Genomic DNA, 25,661 nt, shown 5'->3' on the forward strand with positions numbered 1-25,661 from the left:
GTCCACAGGGGGTTGGTGGGTTCACATATTATCTAGATGTGCTAAATCAATAGGTAGATATGCAGGATTCATCACGATGTTTTCCTTCACCGTAAGAGCGATGGTATACATTGTATTTAAATTCAAAGGAACACATTGGTACATGTCAGCGCCGGAATTCGCACCCGCATCACTGGCGTGGGAAGCGGGCGCTTACCCAACTGAGCTACCACCGATCTTATTTATACATAAAGTTCATTATAATTTATGTTGTGATTGTTATTATTAATGTAATATTATATATTTCGTTTTTATACATCGCGATACGCACCCGTTTTAACGCACTGCAAAAAGAGGTAATCGGATCGGTATTACCTGTATTACAGGTAAAAGATGGTAAAGATATGTTACTTTGCCTAATCATCCATACCACGGCGATGAAAACATAAGTCACGGAAATGAATAACCTGGCCACGGAAATGAATAACCTAACCACGGCAATGAATACAAATTATTTTACAAGACATGGCAATGAAATTTTTTTCATTGCCGTGGCTTTTTTTTCATTGCCATAGCAAATATTGGCCACGGAAGCCACGGAAATGAAAGCATGGCGATGAAAACCAAGGCATTAAATATAAAAAACTAAAAAAGTATTAACTATTCGAAGAAATAAACACTTTATAAGAAGGTAAATAATTTCAAAATGCTTTCTTTTGAATGCTTACTCTAGAAGACAAACTTAATTTTAGAGAAGTTATATCTATCCACGGCAATGAAAGAAAAAATGTCCAGTCCCCAAAATTTTTACTGATTTTCACTATAGCGCAAAAACGCGGGCACCGATGTACCTCCTTCCACGTCGAGCAGTTAGGCGACACTTGTAAGAAACGATTAGCGCACTGAGGGGGGCACCCAAGTTCATAGGTAAAACAATATCCTTGATCATGTTTAGGACACGGCGATGAACAGAAGTTCTGGGACACATGAATTTTCACTTACCGTTCGTTATATTCTTTATATATTTCAATAAATGTATTCCGTGACAATACTTTAACTATTAATGTGTCAAATGAAACTAAGTTTAACTATCTATACTCAATATTTTTTCATCAATGAAGAATAATACAAAACGTGCTGACGTGGGGACAGACACGGCAATGAAAGATTTGGAGGTTTAATCTTTTTTTTTTAAATATGCATTAATCCTTTTAATACAATATTTAGTGCTACACATAGATAACTATTTCACTTAACCGGAAAAAAATATTAGAAAATTATAACTTGGTTTTTTAGTACCGATTTCATTGATGCCACGCAATTTTTGGCTGCGGGAAATTCACCCACATACCTCAAGTTACGTGTAAACCAAATCGCCAATCGTATAATTATACCTTTAGTCCTTGTCAGTCTCAAACTGAGTGACTGATGGATGTAGGTAGTACCTGTGCACTACACCCCGGGCACTAATGCCGTTTGCTAACCTATAATGATCTACATGACTGTGATACTATAATGTAATATAATTAACTGCCGACCTAAAAAGAGGTATGCTATAAGGTCAAGTAAATACTTATTAGAACAGACTGTGGAGTGTGGGTCTGTATCCATGGGCAGATGCTTTGTCGTTAAAAACAGATGTAGTGTGTGTTCCTAGTGCTTACCCAAATCGTGTAGGTACTATTGTCGTGCAATCGGCAATAATAACGGAATATGGAAGTCAATGTTTCTACAGCAACTTATGTCAAAGCAGGGATCGCGCGATAGCTTGGCAGATGTAGCATCTCATAATAACTAACTTTTAGCTGTTTAAAAGCTTATTTCATGCCCGTTCCTCATAATTGTTTATAGTTCAGCTAGATATTTTCTGCCAGCTCTCAGTCAAAGAGCAAACATTTTCAGCACTTCTTGTGTTGTCAATCAATATTTACCACAATATATAACCAATATCTATTGATAGACAGATTCAATCGACCAGCATGATTTTTTTATTATACAACGAAGGCTGTTATATGGTAAAGGTTATTAAGATGGTCCAACGATAAGAATCTCTTTGTTATCTTGTTATTTATTGTTAAGTAAGATGTAGATTCTTACTTACAACTTGAGAGTGTACTTACTTCCATAGTCTGCCCATCTATACAAAAATTCATGACAAAAACCTCACAGCCTTACATTTTACTAATTGTCTCTTAAGGATTTGGAGATAAAAACCAATTAGTAGGTAAAAAGTGCATGTGTGTAACGATTATTCAACTCAGCAGAAAATTATTGGTGTTTTAGTAAAGAAGGGCTTAATAAGTAAACCCTAATATAATATCCCTAGTATAATCCTCGAAACCATTTTTATTGCAATAAATACTTACATATTTTAAAAATGAAAGGAATTGGTTTTTGTAAGTTATTAATTATATTTAATTCCTTATTATTTGCAACCTTGCATTTTTCATAACTTATGTTTACTGTGAGATTTTTATTGCCCTCTAATTTGGAGAAGAATACAATACAAAGGTTGTTTTGACGAGGATACGCAAGTGTCAAGGCTTCTCTGGGAAAACTTGTGAAACTTCACTTTATTTGCGGCTATGGATAACCGCAAGCAAATGACGGCCTACACCATCAGCCCTTCTACCTATATCTATAGTCAAAACATCAACAATGTTACAATAAATATAGGTACTGAAAGCAAGGTCTGAAACTAACCTAACAAATATTTGTAGGTACCTAATTATTTATATTTTGATTATTATAGATAGCTTTCATCATCATCAGTAGCTATTTTATAATTAGAATCCGATGCTTCGGACGGCTGACCACGACTCTATCTCGTTGTATTAATGTGTTCGTTCGTCAATTTGGAGAATAACCCCCATGTAAGTGCACTAATAGTGTAGGTAATCAGTAATTACATCCACTAGCAGTGATAAAGCCCGTACGGAGGCGGAGGTCGTAGGAAACAAACTCAGTATTGCACAACATGCATTTTGTACCAAGCGGACGCGCGAGCCAGGTGCATTGTAATTTGGTTTTTGACCTTAATTGGGTACCATAAAGCGATTTGTGAGATACGTGCATAAGTACTATTAAAATAAAGTATTTTTTTAGGCAGTAAGACAAAATTAATCAGTATTTTTTCAAAAAATTCGAAATAACACCAAAATTTAACCTATAACGGTATTTTTTTAAAGTTTAATAATTGCTATCCAGTACTTTTACATACATAGGTCCATAAATAATATTCTCACGCTATGTAGGTAATCCCCGAAGGGGTAGGCAGATGTGAAACGCTGGCGTATCATCCGCTTTTCGCGAAATAAGTTACTAATCGAGATTAAAATTTAATTCAATAGTAATCCTGCTCCAAGGCTATGTCGCCTTTTACTTGGAGCAGGTAACGTATTAAGCTCAAATTTTAAGTGCCATTAATAATCTAGGTATTACGTGTAGTCTTTTGTTTTAGAGTATTATATTGAAAGAAACACAAGGTTAAGTTTTTTGGATAAATATGACATACTGTTATCGCAGACTGACTAAATATAGATTTGATAAATCGAATTTTCGCGAAAATACTACAGATATTGCCAAAACTTATAATTAGTCAATGGTGATAAACACTTCGTTTTATCTAAGCAACCGTTTGCACTAAGGGAGGAGCTCCGCTTTATTTTTAACGAACATGTGCATGTGCATCTAACATGCTCCATCTCTCTTGTCGTGTATGTGGTGGCTAGGTACTTATTACTTAATATGCTATGATATCATTTTTTTTGTGCAGGATGAGGGATATTACACAGTATATGTATGATACACAGGACTGCATATTATTTTAATATCATAGATTATTTTTAGAAATTTATGTATATGTATTTTATTGTGTTTAAATTTGATTGTGAATATTAATTGTCTTAACTTATGGACTTTGAGTCTGAATTAAATGATTTGAATTTGAATTTGAATTAAAATAAATACACAATACAAATAAGTTATTAATTAAATATATTTATTTACAGCAAATAAACGTATAAAATCGTAAAAAATATTAACTTTATTCGAATTATCTAGTTTTACTTCACATACCTAAATATTTACAAAATAAAAATGTTTCATGTGATATTTTATTTTACGAACACATACAGGGAGATTATCTTGCTTGAGTATTTGAAAAAGTAATTTAATATAGAAAAGATTTATTTTGTCTAACAACTTCAACTTTGTACAGGAAAATGCGAGTTTAATATTTTTGTACTCTTAATTTAAAAGCAATAATTGATCATATGAACGATATAAAATAAAATGAGAAAATTCACTAAAAATAAATAAATAACATTAGTTTTAAATGGTAACACGACGCGACGGCTTTCTCCTAAACAGCCACAGAAATGATCCACCGACTTAGTTTACGTTCTAGAAGCTTCCTTAATCTTTCTTCCTTCCTAAGCTGGTGTTATCCTCTCTAACCGAAGTTCTCGAAGTGATGTATGAAGTAGGGCAGGCGGCGCGTGCGGTTGACCTGCTCGCACGCCGACATCACCGACTTGGTCAGAGGTCGGGGGCCGCACGAGAACACACCTATTTTTGACACCTGTAACAAATTTACAATGTTTTAAAGTGTTGAATTTTGCGGCGGAAGAGGTGATGTTGTAGCAGACGACCAGCCACAAACGTCAATAGATACTGGTTTTTAAGTAGGTTATATGGGATGCATTTCGTGGCTAGCGTCATGAGGCTCGACGACACGTCCATAGAAATCCAATAATGACGTTCAGACACGTCTACTACAAACTAATGCAGTTTGCTACTAATTTGCACCTTTAGATATAATTTTTATGCATATAAAACATACGTGTCTACTGTATCTAGTAATTTTGAACTCAATGACTCAATTTATTACACACAACTTTAATTATATCAAGCGTCACACCACCTTTACAAATCGCATCAAATGTTTCACTGTCACAGCGTAATTCGGTTGATGACGATGACTCCAATACTTACATAACTGTGTTTCTTCTGCACGAACTTGAGGAAGGAGGACATGTCGGGTCTGCCGAAGTGGTTGACGGCCTTTAGACCAGTAAACATGGATGTGCGGGACAAACGCTGGAAGTGGTTCTCGCAGATGTACTGAAAAGTTATTGAAATTGAATGATTAATGTGTTTTTTTCGATATTTTGTCGAATATAGGAAGATTTTTAAGTCAGCTGCAATCTTCGAAAATGAATCCACCCAAATTAGTTTGCCATGAAGCCTTGTAACTGGCTAGTCAAAGGAAAGAAAAACTCAACTTTTAGAGCTCTTTAGCCGCTTTAAGTGTCCTATCCACCATTTCTGACGCTAACTTGACTGACAAATCCTAGTCTAACTCTTTTGTTTTTCGCTACATATAATACTACTCACGTGCAATGAAAACGTTCCATCTGCTATTGACGTTCCATATGTAACTGGAAATTATTCAAGTGTATAAGGAAAAAAACATAAACTCACCAGCATAGTAGTCCTCAGGTCGAACTTGTGGAAGAACTGCGTGATGAAGATGTGTATCTCGAGCACGTTGGTGACGTCCTTGCGCTCCACGTCGCGCAGCACGTCGATGAACCACTCGAAGTGCTTGTGCGACGGGCAGATCCACAGGAAGTACACCTGGGGAATGTGACCAATGGTGTGAGAGGATTCTTTGACGCAATAGACGTATAGCGCCCGTGCGGTATAGAAAGCACCAATGGCGTTGCCCGGTTTAGAACCACTCGAAGTGCTTGTGCGACGGGCAGATCCAGAGGAAGTACACCTGGGGATGTGACCAATGGTGTGAGAGTTCTTGCAGTAATAGACGAATAGCGGCCGTGCGGCATAGCAAGCACCAATGGCGTCGCGCGGTTTTAACACATTACAACCGCTCCTGCAAAAGGTCCCAAAAAGTCCTCCGTGGATTAGTCATGCATGACACAGTCATGATTTCTACTGAAATTGTTACTGTTGTAGGTTAAAATATTTAACTTTAGTTTGCCATACGTTAAGATATCAAAAAAGATTATACACATTCACCGCTGACCTTCAGCCTTCAGTTTCAGCACAGTACCACAGAGCGTGCCCATAAAACCAGCTCAAAATACCTATAGCATTTCTAAAGTAGTACCTTCTTGCAAGCGACTCCCGAGTAGCGGTTGGTAGAAGTCCCAAACACCAGGTCGTTGAGGATGGAGGCGTAGGGCGTGACGCCGATGCCGCCGCCCACCATCACCGCCACCTCGAACTTGTACCAGTCCTGGTTGCCGCCGCCGAATGGACCTTGGATCCTGAACAGTTTATAAGAATATATTGTATTTTGTTATGTACAGGTTTCATTGTTATCACCAACCAACATTATTATCATCATCATCCAATATAACTATTAGGAATGCTAACTAGTGTATTATTGGCGGAAAATTGAATTTTGTGAGAGACGACTAAACTGTACTCGGCCTTCCTCATAATCCTCATCCAACAACTAGGCTATAATATGTTTCTTTGAAAAAAAAAAATGAAAATGAAAAAAGTATTTATTTAACCAACTTAACAATCTGACACCTTAAAAGTAATAATAATGTTTAATTGGTTACATGGCTTCCATGGTAGGTGTGAACCTGTGTTATGGACGCCAGTTTCCTCTTAGCAGGTTTATATAAATCTAGGCGTCTTACACGTATAACAAAATAAAGTTAAATGGTAAATAGGTACAATAAGAAAATATAAGTTATATAACGAAAAACGACTGGATTTGCAGAATGACAATGGAGAATTTTTAAGTTTGGGATGAGATTCAGTTAAGTATAATTAGGTTTAAAAAAACTGGGAAAAAAGATTATGTACATGTCAAAATAAGTGATTCTGTTTCAATGTAGTTTAAAGTCAGAAGATGATCCAAAAGAGCCTTTTTACATTTTGTGTAGGTCATGGAATAGAACTTAACTACTGCATTTAGCTTATTGTAGAGAAAAGGAGCCAGGAAATAATGCTGTTTCTGAATGTAACTCGTTCGAGTTGGGGGGACATTACAAATTTTGTAGTTACGACGAGCAGAAACAAATAATGTTTTATCATATGGGACAATAAGATGGTGATTTACTATAGTATGGTAAATAAAAATTTGTCGGACTGTGAGGACTTTACATGTTGAATACAAAAGATTTGTTGGATACCTAAATGGTTTGGAAGTCATTACTTTTAGTACTGATCTCTGTGCTCGTTCTAGTTGGATAATGAACGTTTTACAACAGCCACCCCAAACCGAAATGCAATAATTTATTAAAGAGTAGCAGAGGGCGTAATACAACATATTTAAGATTTTTAAGTCCGCGATGCCACGTAGTCGCCTAAACACCCAGATCATTTTTCGAACTCTTGAAGTAGTCATATCTACGTGTGCCTTCCAACGTAGTTTATCATCTATGCCTACACCAAGGTATTTTATTTGATCAACACGTGAGACTTCTGGACAATCGCAGGTAGTTTGTTGTAATTCATTACATTTATGCAGTTTAAGCGGTAAGTTGGTAGGTGGCCCTGTATTATTACGAATGGAGAATGCGAGATATTTAGTTTTTTCCATGTTTAGAGACAAAAGATTGGAATCTAACCAATGCGCCACTTTTTGAAGCCCCTTCTCCGCAAGAAAGTAGGCCTCTTCCCAAGTCTCCCCATTGAAGACCAGTGCTGTGTCATCAGCAAAACAGTAGGTTCTCCCTTTCTTTACGTCGATTTGACATATATCATTTATGTAAATTAGGAAGAGACTTGGGCCAAGAATACTTCCCTGAGGAATTCCAAATGTGACAGGGGCATCAGAACTCACATGACTACCAATTTTTACCCGCTGAACTCTGCTGGTTAGGTAGTTTTTAAAGATTTCAAGCGGAGGACCACGGATACCAATTCTCTCCATTTTGATAAGAAGGCTGGGTATATGGACAGTGTCAAATGCCTTTTTTAGATCGAGGAAAATACTAAGGCACTTTTTTTTCATGTCAACCTTCGATACGACGTGGTCAACTAAACTATTTATTGCATCTTCTGTTGATCTCCCCCGTCTGAAGCCAAATTGAGAACTGGATAGTAGATTATTATGTTCCAGAAATTTCATTAATCTATTGTTGAGGATCTTTTCCAGAATTTTTGATAGTGCGGGGAGCACAGATATCGGTCGATAGTTATTGACACTGTCCATATCTCCACCTTTGTGAATTGGATGAATAAGCGATCGCTTAAACACGTCAGGAAATGTACCAGTGTCCAAAGCAAGGTTACAAATTTTTGTAATTGGTGGTACTATTATATCTTTACACATTTTTAATAGTTTTGGTGAAATATTGTCCCAACCTGTTGCACTTTCAGATTTCAGGTTCCGAATAATTAACTCTACTTCATCTTCAGATGTGTTCAAGAGAACAAAACTTGTAGGTACAAATGGAGGTGGTTTTGAAGGTACAAAGTTATCTGATCGATTTTTTGTAATTTCCTGGGCAAGTTGTTTACCTATTGAACTAAAAAAATTATTAACTGATTCTACTGATTTATCCTCTGTAGCTTCAACACGTAGAAGGGCATCAGATTTAGTTTTAACTTTACCAGAACTTGTGATTTTTTTTATAGTTTGCCATATGGATTTAGTATTTTTAGATGTTTTTTGTAGTTCTTGTTTTTCGTAAGTGTTCTTAAGTTTTTTAAGGATTTTGTTGCAGTAGTTTCTGTATCTATGATATGTTATCCTGAGTACTTCGTCAGTGGGAGTCTTTTTAAGTTTGAAGTGCATACGGTCTCTATTTCGAATGCATCTCAAGATCCCTACTGTAATCCATGGTTTAATTGTTCTTCTATTGCATGGGATTGATAGGATTCTGGTGTTTAATGAGATAGCTTCGTTGAAGACTTTAATAAAGTTTTCTGCCGCTACATTGGAATCCCTTGCGTCCAGGGTAGCAAAATCAAAGGACTTAAGGTAAGCTACTACACCATCATAATCTGTCTTATTGTAGGTAGGTGGAGGTTTTTTAACATTGGCTTTAATTTTAAGTGCTAGAAGTACTGCTTGGTGGTCTGTTAAAGCTGTATCCAGAACAGTAACTATGGCTGAGTGGTTAGACTTTAAAAGGACGTGATCCAGACAGTTTGCCTTTCTTGTGGGAAAATTATGGGCTGGAAGGAAACCAAGTTCACTAGTAAGATTTAAGTAGGGTGAACTGTTACTGTCAGTATTTGAATGTCAGTATTTCTTTGTGAAGGAATTCATGTTTTATAGCCTACCTTATCTTAGGCTGATCCTCTGGATTGTAATTGCAAGGATCGAAGTAGTTCCTGAGCTTCCACGTCCAGGGCCCCTGCGCCTTGATGTGGCACGAGAGGAAGTTCTCATGAGGAGCAGACGTCAGCGTGAACGAGTGGAACTCTTCCTTCTTGAAGGCAGTGCATGCTAGTCGGACCCATTGACCTGAAGAAACATATTTTTTTTTGGTTGTAATGCTCCAATTTTCAATAATCTAAAGATTGATTAGTGAGCTGGTAAGGGCTACGGTAGACACGAATACCCACCCTTATTTAACATTAATGTTATTGATATCTTACCTGACAAGTATTTTAGGTTCGGTGGTCTGTAGAACTTGATTTTGATGACATCTGAAGGTAGCATCTCTGTTTCCAACACATCGAGGGCAAGATACTTTGTCCTCAGTGACACCACCTACAAAAAAACATAGCTCTTGTTATTTACCATACGGAAATTACTAATATATTTGGTAATTTAATTTAATGTCTAAGGAGCATTGCCTTAGAGCATATGTGTAGAACATTTTCTGCCAGCACCGATTATATCAAATTGAGAGATCGTTGATGTTAGTCAGTCCTTTAGATGCACATCTTGTGAGTAGGTTTGGGGACATCATCATACATCACGACCCATTATGTCCCCACTGCTGGGGCACGGGTCTCCTTCCAATGAAGGAAGGGTTTAGGCCTAGTCCACCACGCTGGCCAAGTGCGGGTTGGTGGACCCCAACACAAGCAAGCTTGTGCTGAGAGATTTGTCGGGTAAGAGGGCAACCCGACTGTCAGATGTTTTCAAGCCGCCCGAAGGCCTCTGACTAGGCTTAACGACTACTGCCGAAGCAGCAACCGGGACCCACGGCTTAACGTGCCGTCCGAAGCACGGAAGCGTCCAGAAAAGCACCACTTGAAATTGGTCACCCATCCAATGGCTGACCGTGTCAGTTGTTGCTTAACCTCAGCGATCAGTTACGATCACTGAGGCCCGCTCGACTACGGACGCTTCTTTGGGGACATGGCAGCTCCGAATCTGCTTGCCACCTTTACGCTAACAAAAGCGAGCTCAAACAAACCTTATCAAGCGTATAAACAATAGCGGGTCCCATGAAGAAAATCCAGAACCGCGGCGCGCCGGTCAGCCTCGCGAGGCCGTGCACGAGGCACAGTGCGTACAACAGCACGTGTAGCGAGTGCGCGCGCCAGAACCACGGGTAGGCGCGCGCGCGCACCACCGAGTGCGCGAATATGAACATGATGCACATTATTATGAAGAGTAGCACGCCGGTTACGCCTGGAAAGATAGTTGATATTGCAATTTTTGTAAAAATGAGTTTTAAAAATAAGTTGTTTCTGTCAGAAACAGTCATTTTTAGAATTAGCTTGAACAGGGCGTTTAACAAAACACAAGATTCCTATACTTTTTTTTCGGTTTTGTTGGTGTATGGTTGAACCTTTAAAGAACAAAGAACACAGAGCCTTGGTACTCATGGCACAGTCCAGTAGCATCCTACAACTATCCTGAGGGGTAAAAATGGTGGCCAGCAGATAAACATCATATGGCATCCATGATCTTTCCTACAGTTACACCACCCACCACCCACTATCCGCTGCGGACATCTGGGTACCTTAATAGGCACTTAAAATAGGTACGTAAATATTTACCTGTAATCGTCTGGAAGACCCAAAACGTGATTCCCGGTCGGAAGTCCGACGTGAAGTGCACTTCCTTAGTCAGACACCGGAGGTTCTCTAGCGGCTGCGTGGACACGTGGTAGAAGTTGACCATGTGGCCGATGGTATGCAGGAGGGAGAAGAACAGCGCCGTGCACGCCACGATCTTGTGGAACTGGATGCTGGAGTCAAGCGGGATGTACTGTTGGATGCTGAATTCCTGAAATAACATGGATTTGATCAGACGCACAGATTTTTTATTGATAGTCTAGAAATTTAACAATCATAAAGAACGATTCAACCAATTTGAAGCCGTTCAGTGTGCGAATCACAAATTTAATATCAAGTGGATAGCATGATATTATTTTGATAATATAGAGGATAATTTGATAGCAATTTCTATGACATCTGGATCAGCGCCTGTAAGTCTCGGTAACGTTAGGAACAAATATAACGCTTACAAAATTCCAGTGACCCTATCAAATTACTATCGACTAAAAACGACAATATTAGTGATACGCACACAGGAGATCCCAAATTTTAGACATGTCCAATTATCCAGCAGTGATGACCATAAAGAAAGAAACAAGGAAGATAGGGCGGTTACACTTGAATTTATTCTTACCTTAAGCTTAGTAAGCAAATTCCTGGACATAGTGAGCAGGAGTAGACTGTAGCAGAAAGACAGAGAGGCAGCCGAGCCCCTGGTGATGGCGATCCCGACGCCCATGATGTGTCGCAGGTCCAAGTGTTCCGACATGAAGGAATAGTGAGCGAACCTCTCCACAAACAGACCGATGGTGACGACGTAGAATATAAACAGGTAGAAGATGTTTTGACGGTTCTCTTCTAGGAATGTTGTAAGGTAGTCCCACTTTAAGAGGCACCAGTTTCTGAAAAGGAATAAACACATGTTATTTTCCTATTCGATTGGTGGGTGATAGGCTGACGAAGAAACAGTGATAATTGTTCTAATTGATAGATAGACAGATTTTCAATGTTACCTTCTATTCTCCATGGATGGCTCAATGTGGAAGCTGGTCATCCTGGCTACATTGGTGGAAGTGTCCAAGAAGTTCTGTTTCGCTCCCTTGCAGTCTAACCCGATGGCCACAAATTCTCCTTTGTATTCCTTCATCATCACTTTAAAGTCAGTGTAAGTGAGGTGGTCTTTGTGCTGCAAACCAGCATCCTGAAAGAGACAACAATTGTAACCTGTGACCGAAATAGATGGGTGTTAGAATTCTGATAAAATAATGTCAGTACTTGAATTATGTTCTATGACCAAATAGCTTAGAAAAGTGTGAACCGATTTGAATAGCATGCGTTTTTATAGGTATGACTTGATGACTTGATATAGCGACTTTCTATCCACGTATCATCAAAATCAGTTTTTCCGTTTAAAATGTATGTGCCCATTGTAGAGGGTCCAGCTACGCATTGGTAGGTAGGTACTTACCGAGAACATGCCATCAATTAGTTCAGTGACATGTTCATCTCTCAGCGAGGTGGTCCTCGCAATCTCGACGAGTGATCGCAGCATCTCGCTGAGCTCGCCCTTGTCGATGACGCCGTTGCGGTCGTTGTCGCACATGTCGAATATTATACGCAGCTTGTCTTCCGTCGCACCGCGGGAGAATAGCACCACTGTGTCGAGGAATTCCTGTAAAAAGTTTATCATGAATAGAAAAAGAGTGGGGATGGCCATGACCAGTATTGCATAAGATTATTCGACCTATGTTTTCTTCTTGGGTCCAAATACTTTAAAATCCTTTAAAATCTTTTCGCCATTGTGGATATTATGACAACAATTACAAATCATTGTAAAATTTTACGACGATTTAAGTCGATTAAACCATTTCACTTTGGTGACTGTTTTACGAAGATTTCTGGATTAGATTGTATAGTGAATATCTTGCTCCGATTCAAATGGTGGCTAGATTGTTACTGGCGCTGGCCAGGGGGCCAGTAATAGGGATTACATTGCGACTATCATTATCTAGGCAGTGTACGGGATTAAAATACAAAATATTTACTTACCTGGAATGAAATTCTTCCATCTTGATCCTTGTCGACAATATTGAACATTTTCTTCACAAACACGGCGTCCGATTTCATTCCCAATGCGCTGGCAAATTCACACTTCGACAATGACGTTCTCATTACGATGGACTAAAAAGAAAAATAAAAAAAAAACAGTAAAAATCTGCATTTACCTTTAAAAATTTATTTAATTAGTACCTACCTAAAACATTATAATTTTAAATGTAAGAAATATTAGACAAAAGACATATAACGGCAGTGGAGGATTATTTATAAGCTTAAATGTTAACAATTTTATTACCTCTGGATCTGAATCTTCATTTCTTCTGCGTTTTTCGCCGGGGGCTAATCCAAAAGTGATAGCGTACGCCTCTCTGAAAAAGTGTTCCAACTTTCTCTGCCTCCGTTCTCTTGTTTCAGCTGTAGCCAATATTTGTTCACGATGACCCTGTTAAAATGTAAGTTTAAGCCGATCAAGTTTTTTTTTAAATTTTACATGCCCGGAAATGATTGATAGGAAATCTAACTGATATGTTACTTTGTCAAGACTGTTAGGTACATAGACGCCAGTACGCCAGTACGCCAGTAGGTTAGGTACCTATGTAGTTTTTAATCATTTTCTTCAGTTAGGCATTTACTTATTTACCTGTGTAAGATTCAGCGCCTTCTTGTGCTGCCCGAGGAAGGTATCCAGCTTGAGCAGGAACTTCCTCCTGGTGGCCACCGAGTCCATCTCCAGCACCAGGTCGTGCTCGCGCGGCACCCGCACCAGCATCAGCGGACGCTTGTCTCCGCGGTGCTCCTGCAAGTGAAAGAATCCGTTAATTGTTGTTGCAGAGGATCTCCACTAACGTCCGTCACTTCCACATATCTTCGCCTGATCTTTTGTCCTCGCTCCAGCTTTTTTGGTGGTCATGAATCAGGCAGAAGAGCTTCTTCTGATTTACAGGTCCAGAAAGGTACCTAAATCTTTTCATAAGTATACCCCAAGGGTGAAAAATTAAAAACGCTTGGGAAGCCTCCGCAGAGAAGCATCACCTTTAATTCTTGTCACCAGCTAGCAGAGCCTATCCGGTCCAGTTCATGAACGAATGATAGCGCGTCAATATTGCAATAGATCAATAGGGACCGAGCAGCATAGCGCGCACCATTGACGTCGCTCGTTGACGTTAGTCCTCCCGCTCTTCACCCCGCACCTGCAAAGGGACCTAAAGACTGCTTAACACGCATTGGCCTACTCCAGCCTGTAAGTCACTCACTAGTCTCACATAGCTAATCCCACCTGGTTCTCGATGACGGTGAGCTGGTCGGTGTGGTGCAGCGGCACGGTGCGCAGCTTGTCCCCCTTGCGGTCCGTGACGTGCAGCGCGGCCTCGGGGCCCAGCCGCAGCTTCACCAGCCGCTTGTGCGACGCGTGCACCCACTCGCGGCAGATCAGCTTGTCTACTGAACCTGAGGGTTGGATTCAATATTACAGCGAGGTACATCATTTATGTTTGTCTATACCTATAGTCTATGGTATTAATTTGTGGTAGTAGGCTGGCCTGCACGGCTCTGGCCGCTATACGGGTCTGTTATTGACATCGATAAACTCATTTTATGTGCATTCCACCAATCACAGCGCTGTATTTATGGCAAATTGTGATATATGTAATATTTCGATAGCTGGTTATCAATTTACCTTTATGCTGTGCATTTTTCAGTTCCTCCTGTTGTATCTTGAGTCGTCTCCGGCGTGAGTTCTGCAGCTTGACAACTCCGTACGCCGCGCCTGCGCAGAGCAGCGGCACGAAGCCCAGACCGATGCAGATGTAGGTGTATGCGAACTCATTACCCTGGAGAAATTAGAGTGATATTTAAAAAAAATACAAATGAGAATTAATTAATCGGAATTGGGAAGAGATTATGATGAGCATTACTGATTCGTAACGGTTGCTCTTTGAATAAAATCTATATAAATCTTACGTAATAATATCTTAGTAAATGTGATGATTATTGATTAAAAGTAAAAAAAAACTAATAAAACTAATGAATATTTTTATAAAATTTATATTTTTTTAAATATAAACTGTGCCGGATACAATGCTGATAATTTTATTGTGGGTAAGAAAATTTATTTCCATGACTCACCTCAAAATAGTCGTATCCAGTCAAGTACTTGCAAGGCGGTAGTTTAGTAGCGTTGAGTTGGTACGGCTGAGGGCAATGATCCCCATTGTTCCAATGAAACACATCCCTCTGAATATCGTTAGGTCCAACAGCTGTACTGTTCACTATAATGTCCCACAGAGTTATTCTTCTGAGCTCTTCGATCTCTTGAGGTGTGAATATGCCGTTCTGTTCGTTCTCAAACCAAAATCTGTCCGCGTCTCTTATTCTTGTGAATTGGTCTATTATTATGGCACGGAATAGTTCTCCAGGGTGGCCGGTTGACTCTAACATGCCACCTGAAGAAAATATAGATATAAACAAGTGAACCTTTACAAATTATCAGGTAGGTATGCAGGTACCTATAACTAACTTATTATGGAGTCTCGTAATAACTATAGATATTTTCTGGGGCTCTGTGGGTATTCCCACATGTTTTTGCGATCGGTAAGACCATCGCATCGGTTATGGTCATGTGTGACTGATTATATTACGAACGATGACTTGTAAGTTCATAGTCTAGTGTAATTTTACTAACTACTTTCTGTCTAATGATATCCCGGATTCGACTTACCAATATAAACGTCGATATTGTCCAGTCGTCCATCATAAGCTTGAATAAGTCTGTGCAGCAGATCGGGGTCGTTTTCAAAAAGCGTAGGATTTATTTCGTTGAAGGTTTTTATCTTTTTTAAGCCGAAGTACTGCCTGAAATGGAGGAAAATATATAAGGACGGTATGCTAAGCTGCACTTTTTTGCACTTTTCAGCATATTAAAAGAGTTCAATTACACTACATAGGTAATGAATGTTACGTTGATACACAATAGGTCTGGTGTAAGTTAGTACCACGATCAATTTAAACTATGTTCGTGATTGTAACAAAAAGTTTGGCCAGAATAAGATGATGATTGTCATTTTAAAAGCTTAGTTATCTAAAAGTTAAGTAAAAACAGCTAATCTAATAACTACTACTAGCCTGGCAGTGTTATAGTCCGGGAGTCCGTTGTCTCTCCCCCGCATGATGTTCAGGGCACCTAAGTCCCGCCTGGAGAACTCCATGGGCCCAAACAGGTTGTCTCTCACATCGGAACAGAGCAGGGCATCCTCTCTCTCGGATAGTTGTGAAGCCATGCCCATTAGCACTTCTTCTATGGGCACTGTTGACATCACTTCCTGTTGGATGTAAAGAGATTGGAGTCTTAATGGCGGAAGTAGACAATTTGGGAGGAATAGGTGGTAATTTTGAGCCGTGCAGTTTTTGAATTATGTTCTTCTGGAAAGTGGTATTTATTACACTTACAGTTACTGCACCCTATCAAAATATAAATAGTGTTTAAATGAAATAAATAATTAAATTAATGACATTGACCACGTGTCCACAGTTGAAACTTTAAAGATTAACATCTACGTAGACCTATACGGCAAGACATGCCTACAACAACTTGCACTAACACATAATCACTGTTTACAAATTCATTAGCACATTTACAAGCAGGCGTATACTTACATTAGCATTCCACCAAGTCTGGCAGAGCCTTATCGAGTCGTGTCCGCCCGGGGCCCGACCGTAGCGGCAGTTTCTGTCTCGCAACAGGATCGCTGGGGGGACGAGGGTGTGGCCGAAGCGGAAGGCCGCCACTGCGAATGAGTGAGTCACTCCAGGAGCCACTTCCGGTTTGTACCCCGTGTATTCCGGAATGGGAACTCCAAGGAAGGCTGGCACGTATTCGTAGAGGAATATGTTCTGTGAAAACAGTCAATGATTTTATTGGGTTGTGGAGGTACGATGTATGTAGGATTGTGTAGGTGTAGGTAATATGCTGTTGTTTGATTTATAAAGAAGATCTAAAGATTCCACCATAACGAACCTCGCTAAAAATGAGCATAGAAATTCGTTAATTCGAATTCATTGCAAAATTATGTGTAACACTGGTACGTAATTATTGTATCATTTTGATGACGATCATCGATGTTGTGCACGAAAAGAGCCTCCCCGAGTGACGTAACAACTATATTTTTAATACCTACGCCCGGTACACTCTGGGCATCGACTGACTCTACTTAGTGTGATTCGCTATTCATTTCACCACGGCAATAAACCTAGACCAGCTGTTGTGTTTATCACAGAACGTTAATAAGAAGATTAACCCATGTTTCAATCTACAACAACCCACCCACTTCCTGCTACAACACAAACCTGTAAACTAGCAATAACGATCCTCCTCGCCCGCTGGAACAGCTGCTCGTCGCTCCAGTCCGGGTGCTGCCGGTGCGCGCGCGCCGCCACCACGTTGTGCCAGCGCAGCAGCAGGATGCCGAACGTCACCATCGCCGGGTTCTGATTGGTGCGCGGGTCTCCTAGCACTGCGGATAATAATAATATATGTAGGACATCTCACACACAGACATCTGACTTCAAGCTAGAAAGAGTCTGTAATACGGGTATCGGACAAATGATATATCTACACAGACATGGATACGTACATCATTATTATAAACATACATAATTATAATAAAGACCAATATATAACCACCACATATTATAAGACACGACTACAAAATATCAGCCAACTTAAAACAATTTCATCTGCGCAAAGATTGGTAGGTACGTAACTGCGGTTTTGTAGACAACACGCTGGCAGACTTCAAGCTGTTCTAAGTTTTATGATAGGTTACCACCTAGGTCTGCTGTATGCAAGGAACATAAGTACCTAGGTACCGGAAAATTCCTCTATAGTTAATTATATGGATTGGTTTTTAGGGGTTCTATTCTACCCGTGCCCTGTGTGCCGCAGGAAAATTCACAACGAAAATATCATCATCACTCATTTCACTTTACCTATGGCAGAAGGTAAAATAGTTGAGCAAACTTACAAAATAACCTCTCTGGACTCAGCATCCTCATGTGGTGCGGCACGGGGTTGTTGAAGAGCGGCACGCGCTGGGTGTTGCGCAGCGGCATGCCGCCCTCGCTCGACAGCGAGCCATTCTGGAATGTTCTGGGACATCAGTATGACAGGCTATTAAGGACCTGTTTCACAATTTCTGGATAATGGCTAGTTATGCAGCCACTCTCGGTACTTATGTTTCAGACAGTGACACCATATATTTTATCCCTAGTTAGGCATTATCCAGACATTGTGAAATAGACCCTAAAATTAATATTGATATCAAAAAGCGTAGTGTGTTGCGCGCGAAAAAAATGTCGAAACAAAAAAAATAAGAAGCAAAAAAGTGAATGTTCGCTATTTGTATTTAAAATTTTGTTTCATTGGTACCTATTTATCTCTGATAATGCTGATGCTGAAGTAGGTATTATAGTAAATCATATTGAAAAAGTGGCATCAAATATTAAAAAGGCATACCTACAACTTATTTTTTTCCATTAAATTAAAAGGTCTGTGTAAACCCTATAACTAAAAAATAGATATTTAAGTTATACTCGTGGAATTTTCTATACTTCCTGTTACGGAAGATGCAAAATTTTACATAAATGTGAGTGTGTAGTGTGTATCTAATGCGTGTAAGTTATGAATGTAATGAATATACGTAAAGAGGCAGGCGTGGCTGCGCGGGGGCACCTGAAATGACCTCATAGCATTCACCCACGCCTCGCTCGTGCTGTACACGAAGCTGCCGTCGATCCACGACGTCATCTGGTTTATCTGGAACAACGGGACAACGTTATAAGATAGAAAGAAAGAAAGATATACAGTGTGTAGCAAAAAACTTATGCGAAAAAATATATTCGCCATAGTAAAAAGTCACGTGACCAATAAAGTTTCCATGGAAAAATATATATTTTTTACGCGATTTTTTACATTTTGATTTCATTTCCGGGTTTAGATATAACCATAGACTAATACACTAATATTAGTCTATGATATAACATTGTGCGCACGTAGGTTTACCCTTTTGCAACACTCTGAAAACGTTTATAGAGTACCTGCATACACAAGAAATGGCATGGCATGAAGAGGACGTGAAACGTGGCTTGTTTTGTTGAAACCGTTTTCAAACGGAAGTTATGATTTTTTTCAAGCTCTAGCTATATATATGCTAGCGTTGAACCTTAAATTACAGTTCAAAGCGATAAAAGAATGGATAATATACCTACAATTACGCTTAAGTACATAACTTAATATTATATTACACATACCTACATCTATTTGATGTTTCAAGGGCTTCTATTATATGTAGGTATAGGTAATGATACTAATGATCATAATCAAAGTATCACGTGACAGGCAATCATTGCTCAATAGACCCGAGAATAAGGTAGGTCATGTTATTGTGCCCGCGCGTAACTAGAACCCATCTATAACGATAAATAATTTATAGACGAATTTCAAATTATGGATTATTGTGGTTTTTACAATGCAGGTTTTGCTATTAGAAGTCTTCAATTATATTTATCAATTAAACATTTATGTATGTATGGATGCCGCTTTGATTATTTACAATCAAAGGGATGCCTATGTCAATATTAAATCACTTAGCTAAACGAGTATCAACAATAAATACCAACGATAGATATATATTTTTGAAAATCTTATATAGTTATTAAACTAAACTCGTAAATATCTGAACAACTAATAGGTATATTTATATTTTATAAGCCCTATTGATGCGATACTTGTATTAAAACTTTACAGCTCAATTTAATGTGCAGGTCAATGCTATGCCATTGAGATCAACTATGAGGTACTACATTAACTGAAGAAGCAATGCATCTAGGACGCACATTCTTGACTCCTCTTATGTATACTTAAACAGATCCAATGACTTCTTAATTGAAGATATAAATTAGAAGATTCCTGGCATACATCAATAGATACCTTTACCTTAAATGATCAGTTTGAGAGACATACTAGAGTACATTATGGACATATTTGTTGAATAGCAATTGCATTTTACGATCCGCTCGGATGTGGGTTAGCCTCGTAAAATTTGATTGGTTAGTCTTAGCCTTCGGTGATTAATTATTTGTAATTAGTATTGACACCTATTGATAACGTTGACACGTATGCAGAGTGATAAGTACATACGACTTGTAGCGTAAGTTTTTAATTAGCTCACTTTCATATTGTGTAATGATAATGAGAAATCAATAATATACTTATATACCTATACAGAAAGAGAAAGACACGCGTCTTTGTACTTTAGTTTAGCACCGTAATTGTGTTTTGTGACCACCAGATCTTTCATCATTATTTACTTTATTGGCTCTTTCCAGAAGCAAACAGATAAATAAGGCAGATACGGGCTCTGTAACCTTTTTGCTGCTACTGTATATGATGGCGGATTCACGGTGGCACGAGCAAGGGGCATTATTCTAGTGTAAGAACAAATTCTGAGTCAGACTTTACACTCATAATAAATATCAATCTATCCATGTCTCTGCATGTTCTGAACATATTGAAAACTAATGCAGAGGAAGCTAGTATGAGTCATAATAATCAAATGCATATTTTTTGTATCAAGATATGCATATAGACAGGCAATAAAAATATGTAAGAATAATTACATCCAAGATACTAAGTAAGACAACTTTTGTAGCAGAGCATTGCATGGGCTTGTATCAGAATAGTACGCCAGTTCATTACCAGAGCAGTCAGTTTGATGCGCGTTGCGCGGGCGCAGAGGGTCACTATAGCTTATGGAAAACGAACCAACCAAAGCTTCGGAGCGCTACGATAACCTCAACTTTATATCATTGTATTAAGCTTACCGATTCCACGCTACGACAGATCTCGTTTGATTTATCGTTAGCTACAGTGACCGCCTCACCGCCCTGAGACGCGGCGGCTTCGATTATGGTTGACTTCAACTCCGTGACTTGGCTCACGTATTTAACCATAATTGGATTATTTTAAATTGGAATTTGATATCCAGACATCTTTATTTTATCAATAAGTGATATACAAACATTGAGAACGGATACTATGGGAAAATATATGTTTGAAACTACGAGTAAGTATATCATTACAAATATCTGTTCTGAACTGAAAAAAATATCTCAATTTTCAGTAACAGTTAAAAATTTAAATTCATAAGCACCATTAGGTACGAGTATTAACTAATATAATGTAAGTTCCCATTAAAACATTTCGTTCCCGGAATTCCAACGATAAAATGTTACCTAACTACCAAACTACCTAAAAACCTGTAGCTTTAAAAAAGTCACCTGTTCCCGAAGACTGCTGGAGGCGGCGCGCTGCCGCCGCGCGGGCAGCCGGGGTAGTACATGTGGTCGCACTGCTTCACCGACCAGTCGGTCTTATAAAGACTTATTGTGGGTTTATAGTCTATAGTCCACACACTGCCTCTAACCTCCTCTACCCTCCACTAACCACAAGCTCTTCGAGTCTCTCCGTGCATTACAACTACTCATTAATTCCTCTAACTCCACGAGGAGCATAGGGCCTCCACAGTTCTTCTCCAGACGTTCCTGTCCTGGGCTCTTTCTTTGGCTTCGTCCCAGGAGATTCCGACGGCATTGAGGTCGCTGAGAATGGATCGCCTCCAAGTTATTGCAGGTCGCCCTTTGCGCCGTCTGCCCTGCGGCGGATTCCAATCTAACGCCATTTTGGCGATATTCCCCTCTGGTCTTCTGAGGCAGTGTCCAATCCAACTCCACTTTCTTCTGCAGCTGCAGCTTTTATCAGGACGCGCACGTCAAGACGTAATAAAGATTTCTGGCGCATTCGCTTTCGAAGCCGCGCGATGTTCATAGCGCGCAACCCAAAACTTTTATCACTACATCTTGTGCCCCGCGCTGGGCCTACAGCTATGTATCCTATACATGTAGCTCATAGCTCACCTGTTCCCGTGGACTATTAGGGCTCTGCCCAGTAGCTCTGTCGTAAGCAGCTCGCAGGAAGGGCATGTGCTTGCCGCCGCGGCAGGCCGGGTCGTACATGTGGTCGCACTGCTCCACCGGGATGCGGTGCTGCTCGATGGGGCACCCCGACTCGGAGGCCATCACTATCTCGCCTGTTACCACTTGACCTGTAGAAGGAATATGGGTTGGTGATGAAAAACTTAATTATTGTTGGATTTTGTAGTGCGGAGATGTGTAGGTATGTACCTACATTGCTGATGGAAAACTTTATATTTGTGCCTGAATTCTGTATAGCAAATAAATTTAGTTCCTTATTATGTAAGCTGCTTCTTGTCGTTATTGATATTTTAACTGACTTCTTAAGTATAGAAATGTAATTTGATAGATGAGTAGTCTTGTAGCCTTGGTTGACTAAACAGTAGGTATTTCAGTAGCAGTCTCTGATATGCGATATCAATAAACGTGCTACATAGGCACTTACTACTTACATTTTATACAAGGTACCAATTCAGTGTACGTACTACAAAACTACATAGGTATTACGAAAAAATAACTGAAACCGTATAAAAAGAGCGAATAGGCTAGCTAAGCATTCATGTTGATGTTGGAAATCAAAATTTGACTAGGTATTACGAGATATTAAGGTGGACTTTCACCAAACGGCAAACGCTCAATGTTTTGGCTGCTTGTCAATATTTTTCATCTTAAATACGTTTAGCTTTTGCTAAAAGTCACTCTAAACACATACCAAAGAAAGCGAGCAGCGCGGTCCTGTTAGCTCGCGAGGGCAGTCCGTCCTGCCCGCGCATGAACAGCTTGGACAGCGCGCGCGCGCCCGGCCGGTCCGCGCCCGCCATCATGTACACGCCGTCCGCGTACGCCGCCGGGGCCTTGCGCGTCAGCCGACTGCCGCAGTGTGTTACTTACCTATATGTGATACTAGGTGGTCCCGCGAGCTTTGTTTTGCGTTGAAAAGTTATCCCGTGGGAATTCCGCAATAAAAAGTAGCCTATGTTATTTCTCAGGGTTAGAACATCTGTATACCAAATTTCATTCAAATCCGTTCAGTAGTTTTGGCGTGAAAGAGTAACAGACAGACAGACACAGTTAGGTACTTTCGTATTTATAGTAATAATAATACATACCAAAGAAGGCGAGCAGCGCGGTCCTGTTAGCTCGCGAGGGCAGTCCGTCCTGCCCGCGCATGAACAGCTTGGACAGCGCGCGCGCGCCCGGCCGGTCCGCGCCCGCCATCATGTACACGCCGTCCGCGTACGCCGCCGGCGCCTTGCGCGTCAGCCGACTGCCTGAGGAGGGGAGGGCAGGGTTAGACTAGGAGTTATACAGGGGATTGCAAAAAGGGTATACTAAGCCGAAATCTACAGTGTGCAGCATGGTAAACAAAGCCCGGAAATGAAATCAGAATGTTAAAATTCGCAACAAAAAAAAACATCCTGACAAATGGAACGTCAATGGGAGGTGGAACTTTTGCATTTGCTCGCGAGTGTAGTACCTATACGTTTGTTAGTTTCATCCAAACAGTGATAATATTCACTTTTGAATGGCTTAGATTAAAACATACCGAGCATAGACAGTGAAAAGTGCATTCAAATCAGTTTTGGAGCTAGTCTTGAGATGACCATACCATATATTATACACAAATATGTGATAGAAAGGGACACTCTTTTTGTTTAATTAATTTAATGTAATTAAATAATTTGAACACAGTGTGTGGTCCCAAAATATTTCACTGCAATTGTAAATTCGAATATAATAATGACGGACGACAAAAAACTTGGCTCTCAAGTATGCCGCGGACCGGCCTGTGAATTGGGCAAATAAGCGACGAAATATTTCCAAGATTTATTATTAAAAAACCAACGCCAATTTTGGTCACATGTGCGGAATGCGTGGCGCACTGCCAGCGACACAGGTTGCTTCTGACCATTCATTTTAAAGATGACTTCGTGACACGCAGACAAAATCTTAAATAACATCGTTAAAATCTTCATGGTAACATAAATCACACGTACTTAAGAAATATCCTATACAAAAGAATTCAACGCGAAGCTTGCACTTCGTTTTTAAATTAATGTTCTATTTTGTTTTCTTTTTCATTTGTTTGTATCTTGCAGTCGGTAAAAAATACTATTAATTTAATTAAAATAGTCATCAAAGGCATCTCATCTGAATACGTCGAGTTAACATTGCAGACGCATACAAGTGGGGCATCCCCGTCGTATCAGCCATCGGTACGTGTGGTGCCCTTGCCCCAGCGGTCTTCTGCTGTGATTCACCGACAACATTAATTATGCGTGGAGTCCGTGACGTGGCGTACGCAGTCGTCGACTCTTGACCGACAAAATTCCGCGTTTCCGTGCGTTAGTCACGATCATTGTTTCTAAACGGCAGAATATCACAAAAGACACATGGGTCTAACCAAAATGGAAAATACTTAATATTTATGTTGATACTAAATCTCTCTCTCCAAAATCTCTGCAAAAAAACCCAAAAAGTTTAGTATGAAATCCGGCATTTTTATAACATAAATTACCATGGACAAGAACGAAGGGTACTCTTGTCAGGCGAAGCGTATTGCGTGTCAGGTTGCAATGACATGAATTAGGTGTCCTCATGTGGAGCACATAAGAACCAGTTCCACATTTACTCCAGTTCTGAATATCCATACAAGAAGTGAAGGTACCTGCCCTGACGAGACGAGGCGGCCGTCGTGACAAGGCTTTGCCCAAATTACATGCTCCGCTTTATTATTGTTATTAAAACCTCCTGATTTATAGGCAGATATAATTTTTGATTGTCGATTTTATGTGCTTTACTGGATATAATTTATCATTTATGTACGTACTGTCTGGGAACCAGCCCCACTTGTGTTTACTACAAACGCACAGCGTATATATCTTATATGTGATCACAGTTTTTTACACGGTAAAGAAAAAAATGAGGGTGGTGGTTATTAATATAATTTGTTGGTAATTTTCCAAAACAAAATAAATTTTGATGTAATAAGAAACACGTGTTGTGGCGCTCCTTGGGAGAGGCCTATGTCCAGCAGTGGATGGTTATTGGCTGATGATGATGATGAAGAAACACATTACATTCTTACTTAAATAAAATGTAGATATATTTATGGACATAAATATGCTTTTACTTTAATGTTGCAATTTTCTGCAATTCTGCATATCACTTAATTTAAAAGCTGTGCATAATATGTATTCGGAACAAGTCAATACCATGTCAGTCAGCTTCAGTCGAGCTCCTCAATGATCATTAAAGTAAATGTGCTTTTATCTTTTGCTCCAGTTTCAGAAACAGTTATTTTATGAAACCCGCACTTCACAGATAAAACCTGCTGCTAAACAGTTTACAGTTTGAAAAAAATACCTATATTATTATTTTTCAATGCTGGCGATTGATCACTGTCAGTAGACTATCAGCTTGGTACTGTGTTACATTAAAGCTAGTTATTTTGCCTTTTTGAGTAGGTATACATTATTATTATTTAATTGCAGCACAAAACGTATAACTATTGAACAGTTTATGCAATGAATAATGAAAAAAATAAAAAAGATAAAGAAAGTAAACGCCATTCATAAAAGCTATGGATATAATTTATTACTTTACTACCTATATTACTATACAAAAATAGATTAGCCAAACTAATC

The 25,661-nt window shown here is 39.5% G+C and overlaps 1 protein-coding gene across 1 annotated transcript in view; it reads right to left on the bottom strand.

Moving 5' to 3' along the window:
• Nucleotides 1-3,959: 3,959 nt before the first annotated feature.
• The window catches only part of LOC105389437 (dual oxidase), a 49,203-nt gene continuing 27,501 nt past the window's right edge, over nucleotides 3,960-25,661 (bottom strand). Inside the window, exons 4-28 of the mRNA XM_048622382.1 lie at nucleotides 23,124-23,285; nucleotides 21,958-22,145; nucleotides 18,716-18,799; nucleotides 18,009-18,123; nucleotides 17,332-17,498; nucleotides 16,642-16,878; nucleotides 16,111-16,307; nucleotides 15,707-15,840; nucleotides 15,115-15,431; nucleotides 14,666-14,819; nucleotides 14,267-14,436; nucleotides 13,631-13,786; nucleotides 13,286-13,432; nucleotides 12,982-13,113; nucleotides 12,401-12,604; nucleotides 11,946-12,133; nucleotides 11,567-11,834; nucleotides 10,933-11,161; nucleotides 10,344-10,561; nucleotides 9,574-9,688; nucleotides 9,256-9,439; nucleotides 6,113-6,272; nucleotides 5,464-5,619; nucleotides 4,975-5,103; nucleotides 3,960-4,561 (exon numbers count right to left, since the gene is read on the bottom strand). Of these exons, the coding sequence (XP_048478339.1) occupies nucleotides 4,433-4,561; nucleotides 4,975-5,103; nucleotides 5,464-5,619; nucleotides 6,113-6,272; nucleotides 9,256-9,439; nucleotides 9,574-9,688; nucleotides 10,344-10,561; nucleotides 10,933-11,161; nucleotides 11,567-11,834; nucleotides 11,946-12,133; nucleotides 12,401-12,604; nucleotides 12,982-13,113; nucleotides 13,286-13,432; nucleotides 13,631-13,786; nucleotides 14,267-14,436; nucleotides 14,666-14,819; nucleotides 15,115-15,431; nucleotides 15,707-15,840; nucleotides 16,111-16,307; nucleotides 16,642-16,878; nucleotides 17,332-17,498; nucleotides 18,009-18,123; nucleotides 18,716-18,799; nucleotides 21,958-22,145; nucleotides 23,124-23,285 (4,340 nt within the window). The 3' untranslated portion in view covers nucleotides 3,960-4,432. The remainder of the gene's footprint in view (nucleotides 4,562-4,974; nucleotides 5,104-5,463; nucleotides 5,620-6,112; nucleotides 6,273-9,255; nucleotides 9,440-9,573; nucleotides 9,689-10,343; nucleotides 10,562-10,932; nucleotides 11,162-11,566; nucleotides 11,835-11,945; nucleotides 12,134-12,400; nucleotides 12,605-12,981; nucleotides 13,114-13,285; nucleotides 13,433-13,630; nucleotides 13,787-14,266; nucleotides 14,437-14,665; nucleotides 14,820-15,114; nucleotides 15,432-15,706; nucleotides 15,841-16,110; nucleotides 16,308-16,641; nucleotides 16,879-17,331; nucleotides 17,499-18,008; nucleotides 18,124-18,715; nucleotides 18,800-21,957; nucleotides 22,146-23,123; nucleotides 23,286-25,661) is intronic.

Source organism: Plutella xylostella, chromosome 8 (assembly GCF_932276165.1).
Source record: "Plutella xylostella chromosome 8, ilPluXylo3.1, whole genome shotgun sequence".
Classification (NCBI taxonomy): Eukaryota; Metazoa; Arthropoda; class Insecta; order Lepidoptera; family Plutellidae; genus Plutella; species Plutella xylostella.